Source organism: Anolis carolinensis, chromosome 1 (assembly GCF_035594765.1).
Source record: "Anolis carolinensis isolate JA03-04 chromosome 1, rAnoCar3.1.pri, whole genome shotgun sequence".
Taxonomy (NCBI): domain Eukaryota; kingdom Metazoa; phylum Chordata; class Lepidosauria; order Squamata; family Dactyloidae; genus Anolis; species Anolis carolinensis.
In genome coordinates, this window is record NC_085841.1 from 145480167 (window position 1) to 145507545 (window position 27379).

Consider the following 27379-nt stretch of genomic DNA (forward strand, 5'->3'; position numbering starts at 1 on the left):
AATTCTTTCTTGACGAGAGTGAATGTCATGTAGGAATGAGAGAATTTGTTATTGGAGATCCACTCTCAAAATATAGAATTTATTTCAGCCCTAGTTTGGGCAAGCCACACATCTCCAATCTAGCTTAAACTGCTGGGAAATTCCATTTGGGAAGTCATCTGTAAATATTTCATTCTGAACTCTTTAAAGCAGTGGTTTTCAACCAGGGACCCCCAGATATTTTTGGCCTTCAACTCCCAGGAATCCTAACAGCTGGTAAATTGGCTGGGACTTCTGGGAGTTGTAGGCCAAAATACCCGGGGACCCACAGATTGAGAACCACTACTTTAAAGAGAAGATGGAGCCTTCCAGGAGTTTTTGAGGTAACTCCCCGAGTTTTGGCTCACTGACCATGTTTATGACCTACCCAAATTATCTGCAGAGATTGACTGATGACTCCTGCCTTAGAAATGAATTTGAGATGAATATGACAAAATATTTGATTTACAGTACCAGATGGAAAAGTAGTTCTCCTTTACCAAGGCACTGGGGTGCAAGTATATCTCTCTTGATCATAGTATTCCTTATATGAAATAGTCTTGTCAGCTATTTCTTGAGAATATGTTGGTTATAGAGCCACTTTTGTTTTAGAAACCCCCATCATATATGTGAGTGAGGCCATTTTTACCTCACAGGGCTGTTGTGTTTTTTTTTTCAACAGGAAGTGATTTACAAAGTAACTTCTGGATTCCTCCCTGTTGAAAAAAAAAGGTTCTTTCCTAAGGTGAGAAGTGGCAAAATAGTCTCCATACTCCACAAAGATGAGGTGGAAGCAATTTGTAACCCTTTTTAAAGCAAGATCCAAAATTTCTCCTAGTGACCCCTGCTTTAGGGTGTTGTGGGTAAACAAAAGCAGTGTACTTTCCCACTGATTATATTCAGACTTCTTTCAGCAAAATACACTGTTCTGTTTCCCATTTCAGAAATACAGGATAAGCACTGAACCTCTTTAACCAGCCTCCTTCAATTTAGCATCCAGCAGGTGTGTTGGACAGCAACTCTCATGAAGCCCAGGATGTAGCCAATTCTAGCCAAGCAGCTTGATTGGGGTAACCTCCAAACTAAAGGAACATGAATCATGAATACCTGAATCATGATCACCGCATCTATGGATACCAGTGTTTTCTGAACCTTAAATTCCTGTTACAAAGAGATACTAAGTCCTCATGGCAGGATTATACTATGGACCCTTGTCTGACTACACCTTCACCAGTTCTGTCTTCATAAAACTTCTGCAAGTGCAGTGACATGTCAATTCTGTGGTTACTCCATCCAAAAGTCTCTACTATAAGCCGAGGGTTACTGGAATAGAATGAATTCATGAATCCACCTCCTGCCCAACACTGATGACCGTAAAGGACATACCAGATTCTTTATAGATTCTGGAGGTTGTAACTACGCCAGTCTTTTAGCAACAGGTTACTTGCTGTATTTTCACACATTAGAGCAAGGTATCTTGATCAAGGTCTCCACAAAATGTCATTAGAGTTTCTGAAGATAAAATAATTGGTTGAGCTGCAGATACAATACATTGTATGCAGAAGACCTGAAAAATATTTTACGGATACCTCCTGCTGAGAAAAGCTGCACTAAAGAGCATCTAAACATCAGGAAGCCAGGTTCAAGACACTATCAAAGAATATAATGTGCAAACAAACGACCTATCTGAATGTTTGTTAAAAATGTAAGTCTACTGATTTATTCTGAATTAAGTATGCATCTGATTGAAGTCTAAGACAGTTTTGTTTGTCCATTATGAACTTTATGGCTCAGTGGCCCATTTCTTGCATTTCTTTTCATGCTGGTCAGACCAGAGAGATCACTCTTCATTCTGTGTGCCCTACAATATTTTTTTACAGATTAAGACAAAGGTGGGAATCATGTAGCCCTTCAGCTCCCAGCATCCCAGTGGTGTAGATAGCTGGGAGTTGTAATGCAACATTGGGAAGGCCACCTCTAGATGAGGTTTATACAATATCACTGGCAAATATTAGTGATCTTTTAATAGTTCTGCTGACTATGAGGTTGTGTCCTTCTCTGGGAAGAAAATGTAAACATTCTAACAACTCTACAAATACCAATTTCTGGCATTTAGTGTCTCCTAATTTTGGTTATTCTCCAAGCATTAAACATAAACATTTCTGAATTATATAAGAGCCACCTTTTAAAATTTTGAATCCTAGAAGAAGAATTCTATCAAAAATGTATATGCATACTTCAATTTTTTTAAAATCAACTTGCCAACAACATCAAAGAATATTTTATCTTACTGAAATAGTTTATTTAAAAATATATATATATATTTCGTCCAATCCAGATCTTCCCACAAGTAACAATTATATAAAATATGTATGCCTTCAGTGAAAGGAAGCATTTTTATTGTATACATGTTCAAACAATATGCATTTCTTAAAATATGCTGGATTCTCACTGTGATAAATACTCTTTTGCTTCATCATGGGCTTTCAAGATAGCTGAAAGAAGGTACATTTAAAAATTTTACGTTATGGGTCACACATCCTTTTTTAGATCATCAAGTGTATATAAATAACATAATTGAATACAGAGTGGATAAATCACAGTGTATTGATGGGAGGGGTGCTTCCAAGCTCTGGTCCACTGGTAACATCTGTCATATATGACCTGCTAAAGTGAATTCTAATTAATCTCAAAGGGGTTTAATAAAAGGAGATCCCAGTGTAAAGCAAAATCAAATTCTATGCTTCAAAGCTTTCCAGACCCAAAGAGGAACTGCGCAGGAATCCTGTTTGGTGAACTCTACTATGTAAGGGGAACTGCAAAGTTCACAGTTAAGATATCAAGCAATTCCTGGTCTGCTTTAAACTCTTGCTTTTACTAAAAAAAAACACCTAGTGAAATGTCTCATGCTCTTCACTTAAATGTTAGATTTGTTTATCATAAGCACACAGTCACACAACATATTTATATAGAGATGTGCATATATATGTATGTATACATAGAAAAAAAAAAGAACCCAAGGAAGAAGGTAAAATAATTCTTTTCCTTTTTTACTGCCATCATGTTTAACATTATAGTATATTGTAGTTGTATAAAACATGCATTTTCCGGGATAAATTATGGACATGGTATGAATGAGATCACATAAATTATATTTTATACAAAATTACAAAATAAAATCAAATTAAGTGCCTTCAAGGCCTTTTCCTCCCATCTGTTCTCAAAACACATGCAACTTAAATCACCTTCCTATTCCTAAAGTTATGTGCTAAGAGAACAGGATTCAAAAGAAGTTTAAAATACATCTATAATTCGTTCCATTCTTTAAGGGTTTGTAACAGTTCTTCAATATGTGCGATGAAAAAGTAAAAATAGTTAAAGGTTTTTTTTTCTTCAAAAATAAAAAACCAACTAAGATATAGTATGCAAAAAAGGCAGAATGAAGTTTCATAGCACTTAGTAAGGGTAATATAAAGTTACAACCAAAATGAAGTTTGTACAAAGGGCTGGATGGAAAATTGTGTCTATGTATGAAAGCTATATATTAGGTTCTAATACTAATGGTTCATTGTTTCACGAATCAATACTAAGCTGACCGTCCCTTTCCAAACCCATTAGATATACATTCAGAACAACCTGACATAGATATAAACTATTATTTGTAAACATAGTGCACTATATGGTTCTGCCACAAAGCAAAATTGCATTCTAAGAGCTGCATCCATTTTTCTCTCTCTTAAATATCTAGAATGGGCACAGACTTGAAGGGAGCAAAATTAATTTAAGGCATTCAAGACTGGTAAAACAGGATTGCCCATTAAGTAGTAACTGAAGTGAGGATATACTTGGAGCTTCTCATTATACTTCGTTGCTGAGCACAGACATGCAGCTACACAGTTATGAATGATATAAACAATATGGCTTTATACAAGTGCATAGTTGCAACTGCAGTTCATGGTATATGAATAGTATGTATAAAAATAAAGTGGAAAGTTTTTTTTAAAACCCTCTTGCAGCATTACAGTACAATGTACATATTTACACACCAAAACACGTAACACACACAGTATAATGGTCACTTTTTAAAGATGCAGTCTTCATCAGTGTGACACACCCCTTCCCTCCCACCACCCAAAAACCCCACCCTTTTCTGGCAAACTTGCTGGTGTCGTTTCTCTAAAAAATAATAATAATCAGAACAGGGATAGATTCTTCATGTCTTTGCTTCCTTTTGTGAAATGTAGTGCAGGTCAGTCCAAAAGGTAGGTTTTGTGGAAGAGTTTCAGCGTATCCTTGCACTATGACCAAACATTCCTCATTTCATTGGCCAATCAGCCAAGTTACATTAAGAAAATGCACACAGGATTTGTTAGTAAGCTGTATTGCAGCAAAACGAAACAAAAAAACCACACACCTCCCTGTAAACTTCTGATATATATATTTATATATAACTGTCTTTCAGGAACATATATATATATACTTTTCATAAAATTTTGGGATATGATGTTTCAGTCTTATTTCAATAGGAAGAAAATCACCTTCAACAATGGCTGCATTCACAGAAGGCAGTTAGCTGAAAAAAAAGAAGATGATTGAGTCAGTAAATGCAGCCAAATGTATGGAAAAGCAGGAGAATTAATTCTGGAGAAATTAAGGCGACTGACAAGCCCTAAGACAAACTCCAAGTCAGAAACAGTATGAGGAAATTACTTGATTTCCACCAAGCAGGAGAGAGGCCGACAAAGCAGGGCAACGTCCTGAAATGGCTTTTTTTATGCCTGAGTGAAGAAACGCAAGTCCTTTCCTTTTGACATCGAAACAAGTGACAAGTCAATTCAGTTCCAATTAGTTTAATGGGCACCAAGCAAAATGTGTCCCTCTCTTTCCCCCGTTTCTGCATCTAAAAATGTCCACATCTGCTTCTTTCGAGTTTTGTTTTGGATGGCGAGCCATTATTTTCTTCCAAACGGACTGGTGTAGAGACACCCATTTTGTTCTTGCAAGGAATTATACAATGACTGTTGCAACTGAGATCAATCTACCCTGAAAGTTTACACCTAATACTTACTACATCTCATGGGACAGCGCAATTTCTTTTCTAAAGGGAATATAGCGGGATGGCAACCCCATTAAGATCTAACAGGAAAACAATACATACTGATAAGAAGGCTGAGAAAAGGATTTCTCTCTCTCGTTTTCATTTTTAGCCCTTTCCATATTCATACATGTAAATGGCATCCTTTTTAAGGCCTAGGCTATATTCTCTTTTGAGAATCCGAAAGCACACCCTTCTCTAAGGCAATGACTAGTCTTAATGATAAAATGTGCATAAAAGAAGGAAGATAAGAAAACTATCCTTCCCCTTCTGCTCTAATGTGATAGAAATTTATCTAATGAAATAAAAATAACTGCTAAAATTTGTAATTCACTGTTTTTGCAATGCGACTTCGATCACACATGAACTGTTAGAAAGGCACACCAATGCAGAGAAAGCCAAGGCATAGCGATACCTCGCAGAACAAGCTGCCAGAATGCCATGTGCAAGACACTAGTAAATATGAAAAATTGCACTACATTTCAGAACATTTATGTTGCTGCCTGTCTTGGGCCTGCAACAACATATAAAAAACTGAAAAAGTAGGTAATTTGATTTTGCTCAAAAATAGATAAGCAGAACATTAGCAGCACACGACAAACTACTGGACATGTGGATTTTTAAAAATGATAATTTCAAGATACTTCAGGAGTCATGCATCGTCAGAATGATTTTGAATACTGTTTAAGTCATGAAGTTACTTTCAGGGAATTCTCAACCCACACATTTCATCTACTAGGAAAAATGCAGCATGCTTCGTTTTAAGAAAGCCAATCCACGCTCCTCTCGATACCCATTTACCTCTTCAGAACAAACACGTTATCATCATCGCTATCGTCAAGATCGTTATCGTTCCCAGCATCATCAATATTAAACTCAATATCAAAATCAATATCATCAAATGACCAATCCCAGTCTCTACATGCCATCTCAATCAATCTGTAAAATGAGGTTTTAAAGTTTGTGAGCCACAGTCCACTTTAAAGGCTTCTCAATACGACAGCTATGGCAACACACATTTTTTCTCCTTTTGCATCGTTATTGTGACATACTGGCTGTTGCCCAGAATCCTTATAGATTGTATAATTTTCTATTCCTGCCCATTAGAATAATAAATCAACAACAGTGATCCTATTCAATGGCTATTGGCCAACTATTGGAAATAACTCGCAGTTGCAAAATATATTCATTAAAACAGCAAGCTACATATTTGGAAGTGTATAATTATTATGGTATTCAGCTTTAGAAATCGTTCAAACAAAAGAAAGAGTAAAAACATGAAACAGCAGGGTCAGACTAATAAAACAGAAAAACTACATACAGACTGCTTGACAAAATGATTTTTATCTAATCACATAAACTGAAAGATAACTGCCTGAAAGTAACTACATGAGAACAGATTGTGGGAATAATTTGCACAAGGCTCCTCATGTCTATGTAGCCATATTCAATATGTTCCTGAAAGAGGATGGCATCATAAACATTATCATTAAAATATTAGTATTAGGAAATATTTGTACTCATCCCTAGACTTAATTTATGTATCACCATTTTTAATTCCCATCTTCTGAGCTCCTGCATAAGTCTTGGATGGTATTGGTTATACAAGATTGTGTCTGATTAGTTTTAGAATCTTTTTTCATTTTCTGTATTACCTCTAAAGCATTTCTTTTGTAAACAGAAATGCAATATTGGAAAAAATAGAAATATTATGTCGGCAAAATATTGGTGGTTTATTTCAATAAGGGTTATGAGCTTGAAAGAAAAACAAAAAATCTGTCTACGTGCCTTCAGGTCAACTGTTGACTTCTGCTGATCCCATGAATTTCATCAGGTTTTTTTTAGTTAAGCAAAACCAGAGGAAGGATTTGGTTCTTTCCCCCGAGATCCTTCCTCTGAAATGGAGCTACGGGACCTGGTACTTCTTGGCCATCTCCCACCCAAGTATTAACCAGGACTTTAACTTCAAAAATCAGACAGTATCTGGTGCCTTTAGGACATTTAGGCCAAAGCTGAATGTTTTATGCAAGTTTTGTGTGCTCCACTGCTTTTAATGGAATTTAGAAATGTAGCTAAATTTTTCCAATTGGATTTAAATCTTTCATGTTTAAACAAATTAAATCAGCTTTCAGTTTTACTATACATTTACTGTTATTTTATATGCAACAAGTGCCAAACAGGAAAAAGCATGAAATGCACAGAAATCGCTTTTTATGGCATTTGAGTCATACTAGAATGACAATATTGTTTTTGTTCTCCAGCTAAAGCCACATCTATAATCCTGGTTAAAATGTAAAAGCACTATAACCAATATATTTAAATATTAAAGAAGCGTCCACTTTTTAAACATTTATATTCTCAAGTGATTATTATTATACCAATGTCTTTTAAAATATTGTCATTTAGGCTTCATAGCCAAGTTCTCATGGTTAGTTCTCACAATTAGCGTGCTTCAGCCACAGTCCCTATTACTTACTGTTGAAATGTTAAAAAACAACACAGTACAGAAAAAAACACAATTCAGTGAAGGATAATTCGAAGGAGAGGCCCAGAACTAAAAAATAAATAAATAAAATTACAACTGTCATAAAATGATAACAAAAAAAGCATAACATAATTAAAAAAAATAAATAAAATAAAATGATAACAATCAAAATATGGTATGCGCTATATTAATTTCAAAGGTTTATCATAAGTGAAATAAATTCAGATCCAGAAATCAGTATTTAGGTTTCCAAAATTTCCCATTGAAACAATAATGCCACTAGCTATCCTTTTGAAGGTAATTAAAAGATGGCAGCTAGTATTTAAAAAGAGAATCAGAAAGACCTAACAGAAAGAGATTCAAAGAAAACTTTAACTTTATAGACTTTCAAATCAAATTGAGGATTACCATTTTAATCTACAAAAAATTATGGGATGTCTATCTATCGCCAAATGCACAATGTCACAATGTCACACAATTGTCACTTTCTTAAATGAAGAAAATTGGCATGCTGAATTCTGGCACCTTCAAGAGACCTCTTAATTATTTTTTTCCAGCAAGGAAAACATTCAGGATTGAAAAGCAGTCTACGTTACAGAGTGATGAGTCTATCCTCATCTGAAATTGTAGAAGGGATATAAACAGAATAGCTACTGCCACAACCATATTCTGATATCAGAAAAATTCCATTTACAAAATCTCTGCTATTCTATATACTATTTAAACAGCAGAAAACACTAAAGGCTTCTTTACAACTCTCCCCACCATAGATACTAAATGGGATGCTCTACAGGACCTTGTCTGATCTTTACTGTCTGTTCTGGTACAATGTGGATTATAAATCAAACAGATTTTAAATATAGCTCTCACTTGATTTCTTGGGACAATGAAGAAGTCTCCTTCAGGCTCAGGTAACCTTAACTTTAAATAGAAGACATCACAGGATGTACTGCTAATTGACATCATTAAAACAAAGCATTCTACTGCTTCAATGCTTCAACTAATGCAAAGCCAAAAATAATAGTTCTACTGCTTTGCGAAGTAAGTGGGCTTGACCTGGACTTTGGATATTCTATAACAGCTCCTTTTAAGTATTGACCATTTCTTCCTTTTCTGCAAACACTTGCAAAACAGATTAGAGCAGACATGAGCAAACTACAACCTCCCAGGTGTTTTGGACTTCCAACTCCCACAATTCCTAACAGCCTACCGACGGCTAGGAATTATGGGACTTCAGGTCCAAACACCCTGAGGACCAAAGCTTTCCCATGCCTGGATTAGAGTGTCTCCTGAGAATTATTTTACCAGCAGAAGCAATAAAATGCTCTCATGATGGATGTTAACACTTCAGAGGCACTCAAACGTACATCTAGAAGTCACTAAGTGAAATTTCCAGAAGAGCTACCAGAAGCCTTCACCATTTATACCGCCCATAATAATAAGCATTTCCCATAAAACACTGAGGGGTTCTTAATTTGTTTTTACCTTGGAGGGAAGCCTTCCTTTTTATTTGGAGGAAGCTGTTTGCTTGGCCGTCTAATAGACTGGTTTGGCTGTACCTTCATGGAAGTTCTTGGTGAAGAGCGTGCAAATGGATCTGGTGCCGGGGGTTTCTTGGGGATCCTTTTCCCCAGGCGGCTCACCCATTTCTGTTGATCCTCCATGGAATTGGCTAACAGCAGTAGGTTCTTTGCAGTTGATATATCATAATTCACTGAAACACATTTAAAACCAGCAATTTAGAATGCACATACAGAAAGCCAACTCACTGAAAAAATAAGATTACTTACTTCTTATCATGGGCATGTATGTCCTGCCAAAGTAGGCTAACTTTAAACATGTGCTCAATTAACTCTCCCAAGCAGGCATACATTAGCATGAAACACAATCCAGCCAAATAGCAGTCAAATCACAAAACAGCTCATATAACGACTATAAGGAACGTTTGGAGAGGAGGGGATGGACAGGGTAAAAAAAATATAGTTTGATACTGTCATGCTAGCATGTGCTTATATTTTGAATGCTGCAAGCTTTTAAAGAGTTGTCCCTCCAAATTTGTGTATTAAATTTTTACAGATTTGATTAATGGTCTTTCCTCTTCCAGGGCGACTACCATCAGCTTCAATCAGAGGGATGGAGGGATTTCTTGAGATGTGTTTTTTCAGGTAAAAATGCATTTTTTCTTTCATTTACAGTGGAAGGTCTACTGAACTGACACACAAAGGCACAATGTGGAAAAAATTTATTAACACACATTGTTGGATGAGGGTCAACAAGCTGAAGCTCAATCCTGACAAGACAGAAGTCCTCCAGGTCAGTCGTAAGGCCGATCGGGGCATAGGGTGGCTACCTGTGCTTGAAGGGGTCGCACTCCCCCTGAAGGCGCAGGTCCGCAACTTGGGGGTCCTCCTGGACTCATCGCTGTCACTTGATGCTCAGGTGTCGGGGGTGGCCAGGAGGGCCTTTGCACAGCTAAAGCTAGTGTGCCAACAGCTACCGTACCTCGAGAAGTCTGACTTGACCATGGTGGTCCATGCTCTGGTTACATCAAGGATGGATTACTGTAATGCACTCTACGTGGGGCTGCCCTTGAAGACGGTCCGGAAATTGCAGTTGGTACAACGGTCGGCAGCCAGGTTACTAACTGGAGCTGCTTATAGGGAGCGGTCAACCCCCCTGTTCAAGCAGCTCCACTGGCTGCCGATTATATTCCAGGCCCAATTTAAGCTCTAAACGGTTCGGGACCTGCCTATCTTCGTGACCGCATGGTTCCCTATGAACCCACCCGATCGCTGAGATCTTCCGGGGAGGCCCTTCTCTCACTTCTACCTTCCTCACAACTGCATTTGGTGGGGACGAGGGAGAGGGCCTTCTCGGCCGTGGCCCCCCAACTCTGGAACTCCCTCCCCAGGGAGATTAGGTTGGCTCCCTCTCTACCTTCCTTCAGGAAACAACTGAAGATTTTGATGTTTTGGCAGGCCTTTGGAGATACAGTCATTAATTAATCAGCTCCAGAGGGTTTTTAATAATCTATCCTGTATTTATTATGATTTTACCATTTATGTGTTTTAAATGCAATTTTTTATCCTGTATTTTTGTTTTAATTGATAATTGTATTACTGTTTTATTTTTTTATAGTGTGATTTGTATTATGTTGCCTATATTTTGTCCTATGTTGTTTGGGCCTCTGCCCCATGTAAGCCGCCCTGAGTCCCTGCGGGGAGATGGTGGTGGGGTATAAATAAAGTTTTTTTTATTATTATTAGACTTTTAATAAGCTAATCATTCCTGGCACTTCACAGGATGCAGGAGTTTCACCTGAGTGGTCCAACAGGCCAACCCAAGTAAATTCTGCTGTTATCAGCTAGATACCTTTGCAAGGTGCTATGATCTCTTCTTTTTTATCCATGTGATCTTTATGGCATTTGATGTGGCAGCGACGGCACTCCAGGGCAGGAGGAGGCTTAAACATGTGCCACAAGGGCTTCATACAGGCCTCACAGTTGGTTGGGAAGTGATACAGTGTAGGTATGAATTCGTGTCCCTTGTGGCAAGTATAGTTGGATTTATCTCCTGCTAATTCCGCTTGGAATTCCAGCTCCTTCTTGCTTTCCCCTTCGTTATCATATAGGATCTGAATAATACACAAATAGAACCACATCATTAAAGGTTTTTCAAAAGAATCAAATAGAAAAGAGAAATCTGAACCTCAAGATAAAAAAGGATTTATTCACTTAAAAAACTGTGATGCACTTCAGCCAATTAATTATACTGAGGTCTTCTTTCAAGGCAATGCACTAATACCACTTCCAAAGATGTCCAGCAATCCTTGGTACAACTGCTTCCAATTCATGGAAGATGTCAGTGGGATAAAGAGAAGTGGATAAAAACACATTCCGTGTATAAACTCTCCTCACTCCCACTCCCATTGTGTAGTGTTTAGGGTCTACATACCCATCAACTCAGAAATGAAAAGAGGAATGAAACTAATACAGATTATGAGAGGCTAATTTTTATTATTTAGTAATATATAGACTGGAGCCTCCGATGGCTCAGTGTGTTAAAGCGCTGAGCTGCTGAACTTGCAGACTGAAAGGTCCCAGGTTCAAACCCGAGGAGCGGAGTGAGCGCTCGCTGTTAGCTCCAGCTTCTGCCAACCTAGCAGTTCGAGAACATGTCAATGTGAGTAGATCAATAGGTACCACTCCGGCGGGAAGGTAACGGCGTTCCATGCAGTCATGCCGGCCACATGACCTTGGAGGTGTCCAGAGACAACGCCGGCTCTTCGTTTTAGAAATGGAGATGAGCACCAACCCGCAGAGTCGGACACGACTGGACTTAAAGTCAGGGGAAACCTTTACCTTTACTTAATATATTGACTACTTGTAATGTGTAAATTTATTTGATGTAAAGCATGGATGTTTGTTGTGAAAATACTTTTTTGTTGGTTGTTTTCCACTATACAATGGAGAAGTAAAGGCCAGGAAAAGAACTGGAAAAATATAGGAGGAATAGTTCCCTGTACTTCTGCATATTTATCTCTAAGGACTTTAAAAAATAGTTTCCAATGGAAAACGTGGTGCAATGAAGAAAAAAACACATTTCTTCTCTTCTAGTGCTTTATGTCATTCTGTGCCATAAAATATGCTCTTTGGGACTAGTGGACTTTCTGGAGCAGGTATGGGAAAAAAGATGATATGGTGAGACTCTCCCCCCCCCCCCCTTCACAAAATGACCCTGTGGAATCCATACCCACCTCCAGGGGAAAGTGGCCTCTCGAGAAATTTGCTCGGCCCTCCATGATGATTCCATGGTTCCTCCAGCACAAGCCTATGGTATACTGGGGCTTGAAGTCACGTAATACTATGTAACAAAATTCCTGTTCCTGGTTTGAAAGTGTTATTCCCTATTTAATTGTGCAGTACTTACTTTGGAAGTAGTTGTTATACTCCAGAAACTTTGTCTTTGTGCAACAAATTACGTTGAATTGGTTGAGACTCTATGAGATATTCATTGAAAAACTATACTAAAATGTGCTACAGAATGTCCCTTACGCAAAAACAAAATTTTTGCAGTTTAATAAAAGTTTTCTATGTTTTTATGATAGAACCAATTACAAAATGCCATTTATAACTCAGGAACAAAAATTGTGTTATATAGTGTAATTTAATGGGATTTGGACTTATCTGCAATTTCAGGTAACCGTGGTCTGGCCGGGAACACATCCCTTGCAGATGCATGGATGTTACTGTGCTTCTGCATCATGAGCAAAAGTCTACTTGTGCAATATTGGATTTCTTTGACCATAAATATGCCAAATGCCGCAATTTTACTGAAGTATAAACCAGACATTGGTATGTTATCCAAGTAGTAAAGAAAATTTAGTTTGAAGTAGCAACAATTAAATATAGCATTCTTTATTTCACTAAAAATCACACTAGTTCCCATAGTTTTCTCCTTGACTTAATAAAACCTATGGGGACAGATGCTTGGGCAACACCTCTAATGGAAAAAGACAGAAACAAAAAATCCTTTAAAACAAAGGGGGAGAATTCCTTTCACCCTTCTCCTCCTGGGAGGTGTTCTCTAGGCCCACTTGAGCTTTGGAGGTGTACTCTAGGCCCACTTACCAATGGCGGGTGGCACTTAAACGCCAACAGACAAGATCAAATATAGCAGCAAATTTTAGTTCTGCGAGTAATTAAACATTAAAAGATGCATTTCCAGCTTTTGGAAAGTAAAAAAGAAGTTAACAAAAGCTGGGATACCACCGGCTGTGGAACAAGACTAACCGGGGAACATGACTATCTGGGGAACACTACAGGGCTGGTGTGAGACCTCAAGAGGGCTATATTAGACAATGGAGCTAAAATTCGCCACTTAGTGTAAAAACACCATTTTAAATAAAATTCTATTAGAATATTCTGATTAGTTGCAGTATATCTTCCTCTTTTGCCCATCTTAATCTTCTCGCTAACATTACCTGGAAAATCCTGGGAATATCCTTTGAATCCGCTCTGTATACATCTGTTTGCGTGACAGGCCGGACATGAAATAGTTTGCTGTAATAGCAAGAATGCAGATAAATAATTTTAAAATGTATGATATGAATATTGAAGTACATAATTCTAAACTATAGTCTGTATGGAAACTTTCTCATTTACTTCTTATGATCTTAGATCCTAAAAAACAAACTTAATATTAAAATTGTACTAAAGTAGATTCTACAATTTGTACATTTTTGAAACTGGCAAATACTACCTCCATTAACCTTTTTCTATGTATTCTTCAGACAGTCTGAAGTAATAACAAAAAATGGCTATAAAATGTATGCCATTCATGATTAGACCCAACAAGGAGTTAAGAATCAAAATGAAAATGTACATCAGCTTCATTCTGAAGGTTTAGGCAATAACTCACACAATGCCCAGGCCTTGGTTATGCTTACTGGAGAAGCTGGATGATGCAATTAAAAGCATCTAGAGAGATCGCAGTTATCTTTCCTCCCTTGGGTCCCTTATCACTAGAAGGAAGTAAAGGTGGCTCAAGTAAAGGATTCTCTTTGACCATTTCTTTTCCAACGAACATGGCTCAAGGATGCAGTAACCCACCCATAAATTTCTAACAAGTGCAATGATTCTTTTGACAACTATGGGCTAAATCCAACTTTACAGTTACAGCTAGAGTGGATGCAGTAAATCAGGGAAAACTTTTAAAGTCAACTTTCATGTAATTTCCAAATATTTAATATGTCTACTTTAGCTGGACCTACCAACTGAGTTGAAACCTATTATGCTGTTGAAGGCTTTCATGGCTGGGATCACAGGGTTGTTGTGTGTTTTCTGGGCTGTATGCCCATGTATGACCTCACTATTTCTGAGGATGCCTGCCATAGATGTGGGCGAAACGTCAGGAGAGAATACTTCTGGAACGTGGCCATACAGCCCGGAAAACATACAACACCCCTGAAACCTATTATGTCTGCCCTGTTATTTACAAGTGTTGCTTATAGAATGGAAGATCTGTGCTCAAAAGCGCTGACTATTGGGGACATGCTTTTTTAGCCAAGTTGTTTCTAAACAAGAATTAAAACGATGCATAATTTGCTTGCCCAGTGTGAAATACAAGATAATTGGTATGTGTAAAAAATACAATTCTTTCACCGCTGTCACACACTCTGACTTTTCCATAATCCAAGTAACAACTAACTTTGTAAATCCTTCTTTATAATGAAGGTTAGTACAAATATAAAACTCAACCCTAGCTAAAAACCAATGGTTGGAAAACACAGGGAGAAGGGAGGGATTGGAGTATGTGGTCATGGTTTCTTTGTAAACAGAGACCATTGTGGGTGAACAAGCTGTACAGCAGTACTATATACAGTAGAGTCTCACTTATCCAACATAAACGGGCTGGCAGAACGTTGGATAAGTGAAAATTTTGGATAATAAGGAGGGATTAAGGAAAAGCCTATTAAACGTCAAATTACATTATGATTTTACAAATTAAGCACCAAAACATCATGTTTTACAATAAGTCTGTCACTTGTTTGGGAGTATGGCTGCACTTGTGTTGTTGTTGGGCATGTTGGCCTGCTGCGCGTTGCTGCCTAGAGAAACAGTTGTGGATCCGGGCACGAGGCAGACTGCATTGGATAAGACAGAATGTTGGATAAGTGAAGGTTGGATAAGCGAGACTCTACTGTAATACATTCAGCTTTGTTAACTTCCACTTTTAATTTAACATTCATTCCTCTAATATCTTCATTCAGCCACTGAAACCTATCAGGTGACCTTGGTCAAGTCACACTGCCTCAGCCTCAAAGAAGGCAACGGCAACTGTCCTCAGAAAAAAATCATACCAAGAAACCCTTGTAATATTGTCGCCTTACATCAGAAATGACTTGAAGGCACACAAAAAAGCAACTCTAATATACCGTATTTATCAAAAACAAATCACTTAAAGACATAAAGTCTTATAGGCAATACATACTCAATGTCTAAGACCATGTAAGGGTTTGATTGTTCTTTATCTTGCTCACTATGGTAGAACAGGACCTTCTTGCTGCTAACAACCACATACTGTTAGGAAAAAAAACAAATCACAAATTTTCATTTTGACTAACAACCTCTCTCTTTTCCATGGCAATATTTATGCAGTGTGAAGATGTATCTTACAATGTTTTTTGAACATATTTGGGCACTATTTACATTATTTCTTACTACTACTATACTTATGGTTACTGTTTCCCCTGCTCTTCCCACTTCTCATCCCCTAGGAGAAAACTAATCATTAAGAAGGGAACTATAGGGATACAGACAACCAGCTGGGAAAAGGCAACAAGAAACCCCCCTCCTTTTCTATATCCCATCCCACTCTGTCTAATGGCAGAAGACCCTTTCTAAATTCTTCTGAATATCAAAATACCCAAAATCTTGCATGTTTTAAATGCAGTATGTAACCAACTTCAAAACAGAAAAGCAACCACAAGTCAAAAGCACTAATGAAATTCTGTGTTTTGCTCAGGATAAAGTTACAGAAAAATTTTATATATCAGAAAAACACTTTTAAAAATAGCATTTCTTACCTTTCTGACCCATCCAAATTTCTTTGTGTTGTTTCTGGCAGGCAACGATAGCCAACCCTCCAATCTTGACTCTGAAAGTTAATAAATGGGAGAAGCATTTAAAGCAATGCTATATTTAGGAGTTTTAATTTTATAAAGTCATGCCAAGCTGAGAAAAATGTTTTTTCTAAAAGAGATGTTTTCAGTTGAACCTCTTTTATAAGCTTTTACTGCATCTCAAACAGCTGATACACAAAGGCAAAACCAACAACATTCTAGTTATAAAACTGCCACTATGCATTCCTATTAGTAGAGATTTAACGTCTCATAGCAGACACATAAGAAGCTTTTATTACTGCTGTAATTCATTCCATTTTATTTTTCAAAAACATCAGAACACACACGTTAAAATTTCTTGCTGCCATACTTTCAGGATATTAAACACCCACACTTGTAGTGATGTAATCTTATTACTGAACATCCGCAGTAATACAATCTAAAAAATACTTTAGATAACTTGTTATCATGGTTATCATTTGACCTCACTAGAAAAACCTTTAGGTATGGAGCCATTATTGAGTTTCTTGGTTTTTAGCAGAGGATTCTACAAATTAATTCATTAGAGCTTTTTTATTGCACTTCTTCAATGAAACACCTTCAGAGGATTTTTTTATGGTGATTTTTCTTCAAAATACACATGTTCCTTGCTTTCAGTACTAAAACGTTTTTGAACAGAAATGTGGAAATTATGGCTAGAAATTCTGCAACTCAGGGCCACATCTTGGCCAGCTGCCCATGCCTCACTATGAGCCATTGTAAGTTGGAAAAGGCGGCAATTTTTTGCCAGGTTTGTTTTTGCTTCAATATTTTTCTAACTATTTGCTTGCTAGCGGTTTCACAACAAAAGTCACAAATGTATTCTAAGACAACGTTGCTAATACTGTCTGAAACTCGGAACAAATATATGTTTTACTCAACCATTCATAAAACACTGCAGTTTCTCAAATTTTGATTCTTCTTTCAGCACTGCATGTATGTAAGTAATTTTAAAAAGAGCATAATCTTTTAAATTTTTGGAGGAGGACATTTATGTCACACTGTGCAAACAATCTGGTCATCATTCATTAATTAAGGAATGAGACCATGACAGGAACAGAAGCATGTATGGCAAGGCTGACAGAGAATCTCCTTTTGAAAAAATCCACCCCAGTTCCTTTACTCTGCAGCAAAACAAGTTCAGCCCAAGCTTTTTTTTTAATCAAAAGCATTGGTTATTTAAATATTCTACAGTAGGCCAAAAAACTCTGCTCTGGCTTCAAAAACATGAATGCTATTTAGCTTAATTTAATTAGACATTCCCCTCTCATCCTACAGAAGCAAAAGGTCTGTTTAAAACAGGGTTGGAAAATTTCAGATATTACTGTTATTATTCCTGATTACTGGCCATGATGTCTGGAATTCTTGGGAATTGGTGGGTGCATCTACAATGTAGAATTAATTCAGTTTGATACCACTTTAATTGCCATGGCTCAGTTGTAGTTTGGTGTAGTATCAGTGTTCCTTGGCAAAGAAAGCTAAAGACCTTGTAAAACTATAACTCCCAGGATTTCACAGCATTGAGCCATTGCAGTTAAAGTGGTGTCAAACTGCACTGATTCTACAGTAGGTGCACCCAGGGTTCAACTTCTAGATAGCCACAGCTGCCACATCTTATCTAAAATATGTTCTTCAATGTCTAAACTTCACAGACCTTTCTAATGCTTTCTATGTTGGGTGAATGTGACATGAATGGAAAGCCATCACTAGTTAACTTCCAAAGTTTGAGGCCTTGTATCACACAATTAACTGATGTTGATCCATGTTCTGCTTGAGTTCAACAACTTGGGAGAATAGCAGCTCAATAGGGCATGCCCCCTCCAAATAAACTACACAATTTAAAAAGAAGGAAAGGTAAGGGAAACAGTGTCAAGGCAACAGGCAACACCCAATTAACTGTCCGGTGAGGAGACCTGCCAATGCAAATGTGTAAAAAGTTTACATATCTTCACACCTGTAACAACTGGAAGATCAGGAATGAAAGTTTTTAAGTGGTGGGCAGCCTGTTCCTTTAAATTTGTTGTCTGTAGAGTCATTTTGAATGTGCAACATCCAATCTCTCTGCTTGACACAGTGCGAAATCTGGGAGCATACATGTTTATTACAGAATACTCACCTATCAGCAGCAATTCCTACTGAAGAGTCCCAAGTCATGCTCAGTACAGCTAAATTATATGGATTTGGTGTGTGTCTTTCTGACTACCTTTAAACCATTTTGCTAATCGCCAGCAGCTCACTGCAGGCTTTTTAAATTTGATAACTCTGCTAATACACAATCTGATAAACAAATGTTGGGATTGCAGGGCGAACTGCTCAACGCTCCTCCCCCCCCAATTAAAAATGTCTGTCACTAGATATTTAAAAGATTAAGTCAAATAAGGTTTGGAGCCGTAAGTCTGTTATCAATAGCTTTGGATGGGTAAATGAATGGCTGATAAGGGAATGAGTGTGTGGCATGCATTTCCCTTAATGGCACTCACAATGACCAAAACAGAGATTATAATCAGTGGCTATTGGCAATAACAAGGGGCTATCCTTTCCTCATGCAACACACTTTGGCTTTTCAATTGCTTTCCATGTTAGTAATGCAGAATTAGAGGAATGGCCTTCAAGCAACAACATTTCAGCACTACATTGCTTTCAGGAATGTCACCTGGATTATCAGGCTCTGAAGGGACTTGTGCAGGAGGCAACGGTTCTTCCTCTGAGTCAGAATCAGAGCTGAGAAACACTCGAGAACTAGAGGGCTTAGTGGCAATACTGACAGAAGTAGAAGAGTGTTCGTAGGTAAAGGACATAGACTCCGAAGTGTGGGACTGAGTGATACGGACTGAGCACCCAGCATGAGGGGGAATTCAAAAAGAATTAATGAATAGTAGCTCTGAAAATTTCTACAACAGGGTAATAAAACAAATTTTAAAGAGAAAATCTAATCTTTTCAAATATTAGAAAATGACTTGTTACTTACAAGGTTTAAATATTGGCAAGAAGACAGGCTACAGATCTCTCTGCAACTTCCAAGATTTCAGAGCAACCCATTTAAACGTTTTTATTTCTGTAACCGCCCCCCCCCCCTGCAAAAAAGGAAGACTAACAAGGGATCAATCTTACCCGGAAATCCATCATCCGCCTCTGCTTCCCCTGGGCCACAGCCTATACTAGTGCTGTCTAAACCAATGTGTATTGATTGAAGTTGAGAGCGAAGCTGCTCGATGTCACTATCTTTGCTGTCCAGAGCCATCTGCAGTTCGATTCTTATCTGGCTCTCATCGGCTATTTGCTGGAAAAGGAGATATAAAAAGTACACTCTAGCCTTACCTGCTAATAGAGAGGTTTACCATGTTATACAATCTTGATTAAAGAACTTTATTGGCCTGTTTTCAACTGCTAGAAAGAAGAGGGGGATAGAGGGCCTATAAAGGAGCTTCTATTTCAGTACAGTTTGGCTGCCCAACTCTAAATATTGAGAACAGTGGGAACAGGAGACAGATGGCAATGCAAACACTCTAGTGCCATCTCTCCTGATCTGGTTCACTCAGATGGCTTGGAAAGCATCTAAACACTGACAGAAAGGAATGAGCGTTGTGGTCCAACATCTAAAGGGCATCCAATTAAGGAGAAACTACTGTAATGGTTTTAGTAATGAAAATTCGTTTCAAATAATCAAAGGACCACTAAGTTTGGGAGTGTCTGAAATACTACATGGGAGCCTTCGCCCATCTCCCCGCACTACAGTAAGCCTAGCAGAAGTTTTAGAATGCTTTATGTTTACATTTAGGTACTTACCGCTTGCATTTCATTGATCTCCCTCTGATATTTGATCATCATCTGAGTTAACTTTTCACGTTCAGACTTGAGTTCCATGTGCAGTTTACGATTCTCTTTTTCTTTCCTTCTGACATCAGTGTCAGCTCCTCGTTGGATTGGGTTCTTGCGATTCATGACTTCAGCCAGCTTGTTTACAGCCTGGTTGGATGGGAATAGGAGCACATCAGAAAAAGCAACAGCATTAGGATTACAGAATCAGAAATGATCATTTTAATCTTCACTCAGACATTATCTTCCAAGGTTTTTCTACCTAATCAATACTTAATAGATTTTGGGCTAAGGTTGTATGTAGTCATTATCTAGTGTATCAAAGAAGGATTTAAAATGAATGTGAACATATATTTGTTTGCTCATAGTTCTTATTAGGAAAACAAAACAGAATTTCATTTATCGAATGAGGCTTTGGACAGATTAGGAAAGTAAGCAACAACAAAAACGATAGGACATTAAGAAATTGTTATAATTTATAAAAGGGCTAACTGCCATGGTTCCATACTCAGATACAGTTTTATAGTATTTTGTGTGAAAATGGGTAGAAAATTTGAAATTTCATATATCATAGTCTCAACATATCCAAAATATATTAAGTTTGCTATGGTGAGGATCATATTGTGTTCTAATAGAGAGACATGTAGTTTTTAGCATATCTTTGTTGCTTCTTTCTTGCAAATGACAAAAGAGATCATTTCCTATATAGGGAACTGTTTCCTATCTAACAAAGGCAATACCTTATTGCTGATTAAAAAGTTACAATGCTTAGTATACTTTGTGGGTCACAAGTCATACCCACTCGTTCTATATTGAAGAATAAAGCTGTGGATATTTACAAGACTTCTGTTATATTAATGCCGATTTCTCTGAATTTTCTCTGAATATGAACTAAACCATTCTGTGACAGATTAGAGATGGGAAGGCCTGGAAAAAAGTGGTTTTTTAAAATTTCTTTCCCCAATTTTTCCAGTTTTTTTCGAGGCCTTCCCCAACTTTATGACAGATGGAAAAAACACAGAATATCCCTTACTGATTTTGGGCTCTTGAAAGTAAGGCTAGAGGGAGGCTCTGACTGAAGGAGTGAACATCTGCCCTGAGTCAGGGAAAGAGTTACCTCCCGGTTCAAGAGATCAGAGGAAACTTAAATTATGGGGAAAAACTAGTGGTTGTTCAAAGGAGCATTTGAAACACTCGAAACAATGAGGGCCCTTTTTGTGAACAACGTTCTCTTCATAAGGAAGACCCCTTCTTAAATGACTGCAATTGAAGTAATGGGAGCACAGGCATAAAAACTTCAGGTGTGGATGAGAAAGACTGCTGGGAACAACATCTCAACTTGGCTGTAGCTCCTTGATTCCTCGACTCCTGTTTCTTCAGTCTCTCATCATGCTTTGTCTTGGACTGCCTTGTAACACGTTTTCAAGCTGCCCTTATCTGGTATAGTCCTCTGACTACTTGGACCCATCACACCTGGAATATTTAATTTGGCAGTGATAACCATTTCCCCCTTCTTTGTCACATTGCTCATCTGTAATTTACCTGGGTCTTCATGGTTCTTTCATAAGCCAACTGTTTCTCATACTGAGTCTTAAGCAGATCTATATCATTTTCATCCTCATTAATACGAACAATTCCTGGAAAAACAAATAGTGCCAGTTAAGTTAACCTTAAAATCAATCACTGATCAAAGGAAAGCCATTTTTTAAAAAAAGAGAACACTCACTTTCTTGGACTTCTTTAAGTTTATTATTGAGCTCTTCTTTTTCATTTGCCAGATTTGCCACATCACTTGTTAAAGTCCTATTTGCTTCTTCCAACTAGATCACAGAAATTAAAAGAAGGAGGTGTTATTCATAGGCTTAAAAAACTAGTCAACTGACTTGTCAAGTGAGAGCTGATGCTGCCACCGGGAAAAGCGGGGAGAGAAATGCTGCTACTAAAAGAAGTCATGAAAAAGACTGAGTGGGAGGTGTAAGGACAGGATTGTGAGAAAGATGGAACAAAGGGACCTTAGTATTAAATAAAAAATGTTTCTGAAGGAGAATGTTTCAGAAAAAAATAGCCACAGTTAAGTAATGAGGTTTAAGGGTATGACTAAATGACAAGATAGAAAAATCACAGATTAAGTTCAGAGCAGAATGTTTGTTGCTACTATAAAATTCATTAGAATTAACTGCTGAGGGTATCTGCATTGTGAGTTAACTCTCATAAAGAAAGTCTGCCGACAGAAACCACGCCAGCAGCTTCCTGAGAATTACTTACTGATCCTATGGTGGCATCTTTTTCAGAAAGCTCTTGTTTGTGCCTGGCCATCATTTCTTTAATCTCCAGCTCTTTCATGATCTTTTCTTTTTCCAAATCCGAATATTGCTCCTCAGCAATAGAACGAGCAAGCTGTTCCGAATCTGCTTTGGTTAAGGTAATTTCAAGTTGGGCTGCCAAAGAATCCCTGCAAGACAAAGAGAAGTGAGTGGCACAGTTGAAGGAACTGCAAGGTCCCCAAATTTATAAACAGCCAACCAGCAAAGTTTAACCTCTCGTCTTGCAATTCTTGTATCTTCTGCTGCATTTCTTTACAATGTTTGGTCTTTTCTTCACATTCTTCCTTAAGTTCCCGAACTTGGGTTTTATACAGCGTCTGAAATGTTTTTATGAAGGAAAATTTATGTATCTGTTGTAGGAAGATTGTTGTGCTTTCACTTCAAAATGTGGAAACTTCATAGAGTTTGAGAAAGGTGCTCACATCAAACACAAGCTTTCTGATATTATAAAAGTCAGGGTTCTAAAATATTGTACTGAACCAGAAGTTTCCATTCAACCAAATTGTATTTTAGTTAACAGATCTCTCATATATGAATGTCAGGATAGTCACTTGCAGTAAATCATCATTCATTCCCAGTTCTTGGGGTTCAAAACTGGGAAATTTTCATTTTGAAACCAGGGAAGTTACACAATGTCAATGCTCTTATTGTAATTAATATTTAGAATGACATAAACTGGCAAAGGCATGCTATTGGAAAGCCACACACACCACTGTAAGACTAGTAATTAATCATGGGGAAAATTGGTATTCGCTGCAATGATACAATCACAAAACATATTGGGCTCTATGCTTAAGAGACATAAAAAGATGCCATCCAATACGTACTGAAAAATACTGTTCTGCCTCAAGTTGGTCTTGAAGTTCTTTCATCTGGCCGTCAGCATCCTGACGTTCTCTATTAGGAAAATAAGATATAAGCACATTTTAAAGTACATGTCTTTGACAAGTACTACTTAACAGATTTTGTTAGACTATGTAACAAAATTTGAAAAAAAAATCTGTTCCTGTTTCAAAAGTGTTATTTAATTGTGCGGTACTTACTTTGGAAGTAGTTGTTATACTCCAGAAACTCAGTTTTTGTGGCTGCCACAAACTATGTTGAATTGGTTGAAACTAAATGAGATATTCATTGAAAAACTATAGCAAAAATATGCTGCAGGATGTCCCACAAGAACAAAGTTTTGATGTTTAATAAACTTTGTTCCACGTTTTTATGATAGAACCAATTAGGAAATGATATTTATAATCCAGGAACAAAAACTGTGCTACATAGTGTTATTAATTAGATTCCTAAATTAGATTTCCCCAATCTTCCACTGGTTCTTTTATTCTGTAATGTCTCTTAAGACTCTTGTCACAGAAATAGGCTCCCCCTTGTGAAAAATGCTTATTTAACATGTAATCAAAGCCACTTGTCAGTTTCTGAAAGTAGATTTGACATTTGACAGATACAGCACTGAATTGCATTTTAAAGCAATTAAGATGCTGTAGTTCATTGGATCAGGGAAGAAATGAAATGGAAAAGTTTTGGATTCCACTGCAAATTCTGATTTTTAAAAAATGTTGGAGGGATGGCGCAAATACAACAAAATCAACTACTTGCTATGCCTCCAGTTCTTTATTAATCCATTATCTGTTATAGGACCAACTCTATCCTGTCTGACACCACATTAGCAAGTCTTATGTTATGGATGTCAGTTGAGAGTCATCACTGCTTCAATGCAATACAAAAAATGTAATTATCAATGTTCCTCTTGTTAAACTGACTTACTTGCGAAGTTCATTATTTTGCTTTTCCAAACTCAATTTGATTTCCAAAAGATGGTTATTCTCCTGTTTGAGCTGCTTCTCTGTCATTTTCAATGCATTGACATGCTGGGTTTGCATCTTAAGGTCGTTTTGTGTGAGGCTACGTTTTTGTGTTTCCTGTTCTATTTTCAATGTCAAGTTTTCAACCTAGAAGATAAATTGATTTGTTTAGTACACAAAAAAATTACATGTGTATATAGTTGTTATGATGTGCCTTCAGGTTGTTTCAAATGTAACGGCGACCCTAAGGTGAACCTATCACAGGATTGTCTTGGTAAGATTTGTTTGGAGACGATCTGCCTTTGCCTTCCTCTGTGGCTGAGAGAGCATGACTTTGACAAGGTCACCGAATGGGTTTCCATGGCTGAGTAGGAAGGACATAAAACAAGGAACACCAAATTCAATGTTTGACAAAGCTTTCAGTAATCTAAGGATGTTTCTTTGTTGGCTAGTAATCTGTTTACTTGCAGGAAAATGTCCAAAAGGTCAAATTTCATAATCTGTAGCCAACATAGCTAGCAGTAAGAGATAATGCTACTTGTACTTAAACATCTAAACACCACAAAGTCTCCACTTTGGTACAGTGGGCTCTTGACATCTACCAAGCTTTGGTTATTATTATTTTGATTTGCATCTCACATTTTCTCTCTACAAAAAGAGACTCATAGCAGCTCACAGTAAAACCAGTACCATCTAAACCTAAAACTATACAAACATTAAACTAGACTTAAATATTAACAGTATTAAAAAATAAACAGTTACAACTCTTAAAATTGATTAAAAACCTAACACCACAGCATCCCCTAACTTGATCTTAAAAATCTCATTCTTTAAAAGCCTGCCTGGTTACAGGACTCCTTGTGGATATTAAAATGTATGGATGTAAGTCCCATTACATATAATGGCATAGTAAAATGACCTCCTATACATAAAATGGGACAAAGCTGGCTTTTTGGAATTTTGTTTTACTATTTCCAAGCCATTGTTGGTGGTATGTGAGTACCGAGGTCTCACATAAGTATAAGTAGCAACCTTAAACAGTTACAACTTGTTTAATATTTGTTCATGGACCAAAAATTCAGTTTCAGGATAAAGCATACTATCTAATCATTAGCAATAATAAGATAATTGTTCCTTCAGGTTCCAATCACAGAACTGCTTTCAGCAGGGATTAATGCCACTTGATCCTGGCATAATAACTTTATTTGAAAGACTCACTGACCTCTAGAACCTTTTGCAATAGTGTGTTTAGAACATAGACTTTACAGCTCAATCCTATGCACATTTACTCAGAACAAAGCACCATTATGTTCAATGGGGCTTACACCAAAGTAAGTATGCCATAGATGCAGCATCAGGTCTAAATCTAAATCAAATACGTGAAGGGAAGTCATAGGGAGAAGGAAGCAAGCTTGCTGCCCTGCAGACTAGGACGCGGAACAATGGCTTCAAACTACAGGAAAGGAGATTCAACAAGGAGATTCCTACTACAGGTAAGGAGATTCCTGTAGTTTGTAGTTCCACCAAACTACAGGAAAGGAGATTCCACCACAGAATTTCCTCAGTGTGAGGGCTGTTCGGCAGTGGAACTCTCTCCCCCGGACTGTTGTGGAGGCTCCTTCTTTGGAGGCTTTTAAGCAGAGGATGGATGGCCATCTGTCGGGGGTGCTTTGAATGCGATTTCCTGCTTCTTGGCAGGGGGTTGGACTGGATGACCCATGAGGTCTCCTCCAACTCTACTATTGTATGATTCTATGATTCTAATTTGTTCTGTTGTATAGCATTCAGTTCCATATTTTTTTTATTAAGATGTGTATTAAGATCTGTATTGTGTTACTATCTCACTGTTTATTTGTACATATTCTGTTATCCAAAAGATAAAAAGCTTTTTAAAAATAAAATTTCATATATAAACATTTTAATCAATTAATTAATAAGTAGGTTTAATAAATAATACATGTTTTGCTATTTCAAGTATGGTTCATTTCCTTTAACTTCTTTTGCTTCACTGGTGAATGCCAGAGCACCAGATGGCTCAACTGAAAAAAAAATCTTGGATCCTGCCATTCTGGTTGGAGTGCAAGGGTGAAAGAAATCCAGTTGTAGTGGATTGCTCCTCCTGACCATCCTGAGAATGGGCAATTTTCCAGGCAGGCACTAATATTTTGTACAGCTTTTGAGCTATATATGCACACATATATCCATTCTGCTAATTGTAAACATACAGCCAGTTTTCGAACTAATTTCCATTATGGCTGTGGGAATATTTAAATACACTGACAAACAAATACTGTTTTGCCTTGTCTTGCATTTAATAGTTCACATTCTAAACAACTTACACAGAATATAAGAGTGCAGATTCAGAAATAATGGCTAGGATCCAAAGTACATGCACAAAACAGTTTTCTAGATATAATTAACCTGTGCAGCTAATTCGTTTTACTTTTACTTGTTCTTTCAAGAAAAAAAGCTTCCAACAAAAATTATATGGAAGAAAAAAGAAAACATCAGCAGAAAATTATTTTATCTTACCAAAATGATGCTACATAGATGTAACCAGGACTAAGCTCTAAAAATATTGAAAGAATCCTATTACTTACATCCTCGTTTAGTTTATCTTTCTGCTTAAGAAGTTCATTTATTTTCTGCTGCGATTGTTTCAGATCACAGTCCAACATCGAACATCGCTTTTCAACTTCCAACAAGCAGTTTTCCACTTTTTGTTTGGAAACTCTCTCCTCTGAAAGCTTCTTCTCCATTTCTGGGAGGGTGGGATAAAAAAAATCAGTACTCATCATTTTTAAGAATAATATCTTGGCACAAAGAACTGCTGGGAAGTAAAACATTATATTTTATGGCTTAACCTGAAAACAGTTATTAATAAAGAACCTGCATAACTGGAATCCTCTTTAATTGGGCAGAAAAGGCTTTGAAGTTCTGATTTGTCAAATGCTTTTGAAATTTGTGAAGCTTGAAGCAAACAATTATTTAAGATACATTATATAAGGAAAGCTCCTCTCTTTCAAACTCACTGTCAGCTTTGTACTCGAAGAGAGGTTTGATTTGCTAGCTGCACATACTTCCAATACTTTGTCAAGTAAGGATGTTTGTTTGATGCATGGGTGCCCTAAACTTTTAGGTGGCCATTGTCTTTGACTATGTGTCTGG

At 37.3% G+C, this 27379-nt stretch overlaps 1 protein-coding gene across 4 annotated transcripts in view; it reads right to left on the bottom strand.

Annotated features, from left to right (window-relative positions):
- Positions 1 to 2296: 2296 nt before the first annotated feature.
- rock2 (Rho associated coiled-coil containing protein kinase 2) overlaps positions 2297 to 27379 on the bottom strand; it is a 118998-nt gene continuing 93915 nt past the window's right edge. For 2 of the 4 annotated variants that reach the window (XM_016996534.2, XM_008117429.3), the window contains 17 exons: positions 26812 to 26972; positions 24174 to 24358; positions 23228 to 23297; positions 22614 to 22717; positions 22342 to 22528; positions 21803 to 21896; positions 21619 to 21713; positions 20047 to 20226; positions 19372 to 19540; positions 18914 to 19090; positions 16186 to 16256; positions 15591 to 15679; positions 13582 to 13660; positions 10971 to 11232; positions 9084 to 9312; positions 5915 to 6052; positions 2297 to 4591 (listed from right to left, as the gene is read on the bottom strand). In XM_016996534.2, coding sequence (XP_016852023.1) covers positions 4588 to 4591; positions 5915 to 6052; positions 9084 to 9312; positions 10971 to 11232; positions 13582 to 13660; positions 15591 to 15679; positions 16186 to 16256; positions 18914 to 19090; positions 19372 to 19540; positions 20047 to 20226; positions 21619 to 21713; positions 21803 to 21896; positions 22342 to 22528; positions 22614 to 22717; positions 23228 to 23297; positions 24174 to 24358; positions 26812 to 26972 — 2294 coding nt within the window. In that variant the 3' untranslated portion in view covers positions 2297 to 4587. The remainder of the gene's footprint in view (positions 4592 to 5914; positions 6053 to 9083; positions 9313 to 10970; positions 11233 to 13581; positions 13661 to 15590; positions 15680 to 16185; positions 16257 to 18913; positions 19091 to 19371; positions 19541 to 20046; positions 20227 to 21618; positions 21714 to 21802; positions 21897 to 22341; positions 22529 to 22613; positions 22718 to 23227; positions 23298 to 24173; positions 24359 to 26811; positions 26973 to 27379) is intronic. The other 2 variants (XM_008117455.3, XM_008117449.3) reach the window with 2 other exon arrangements.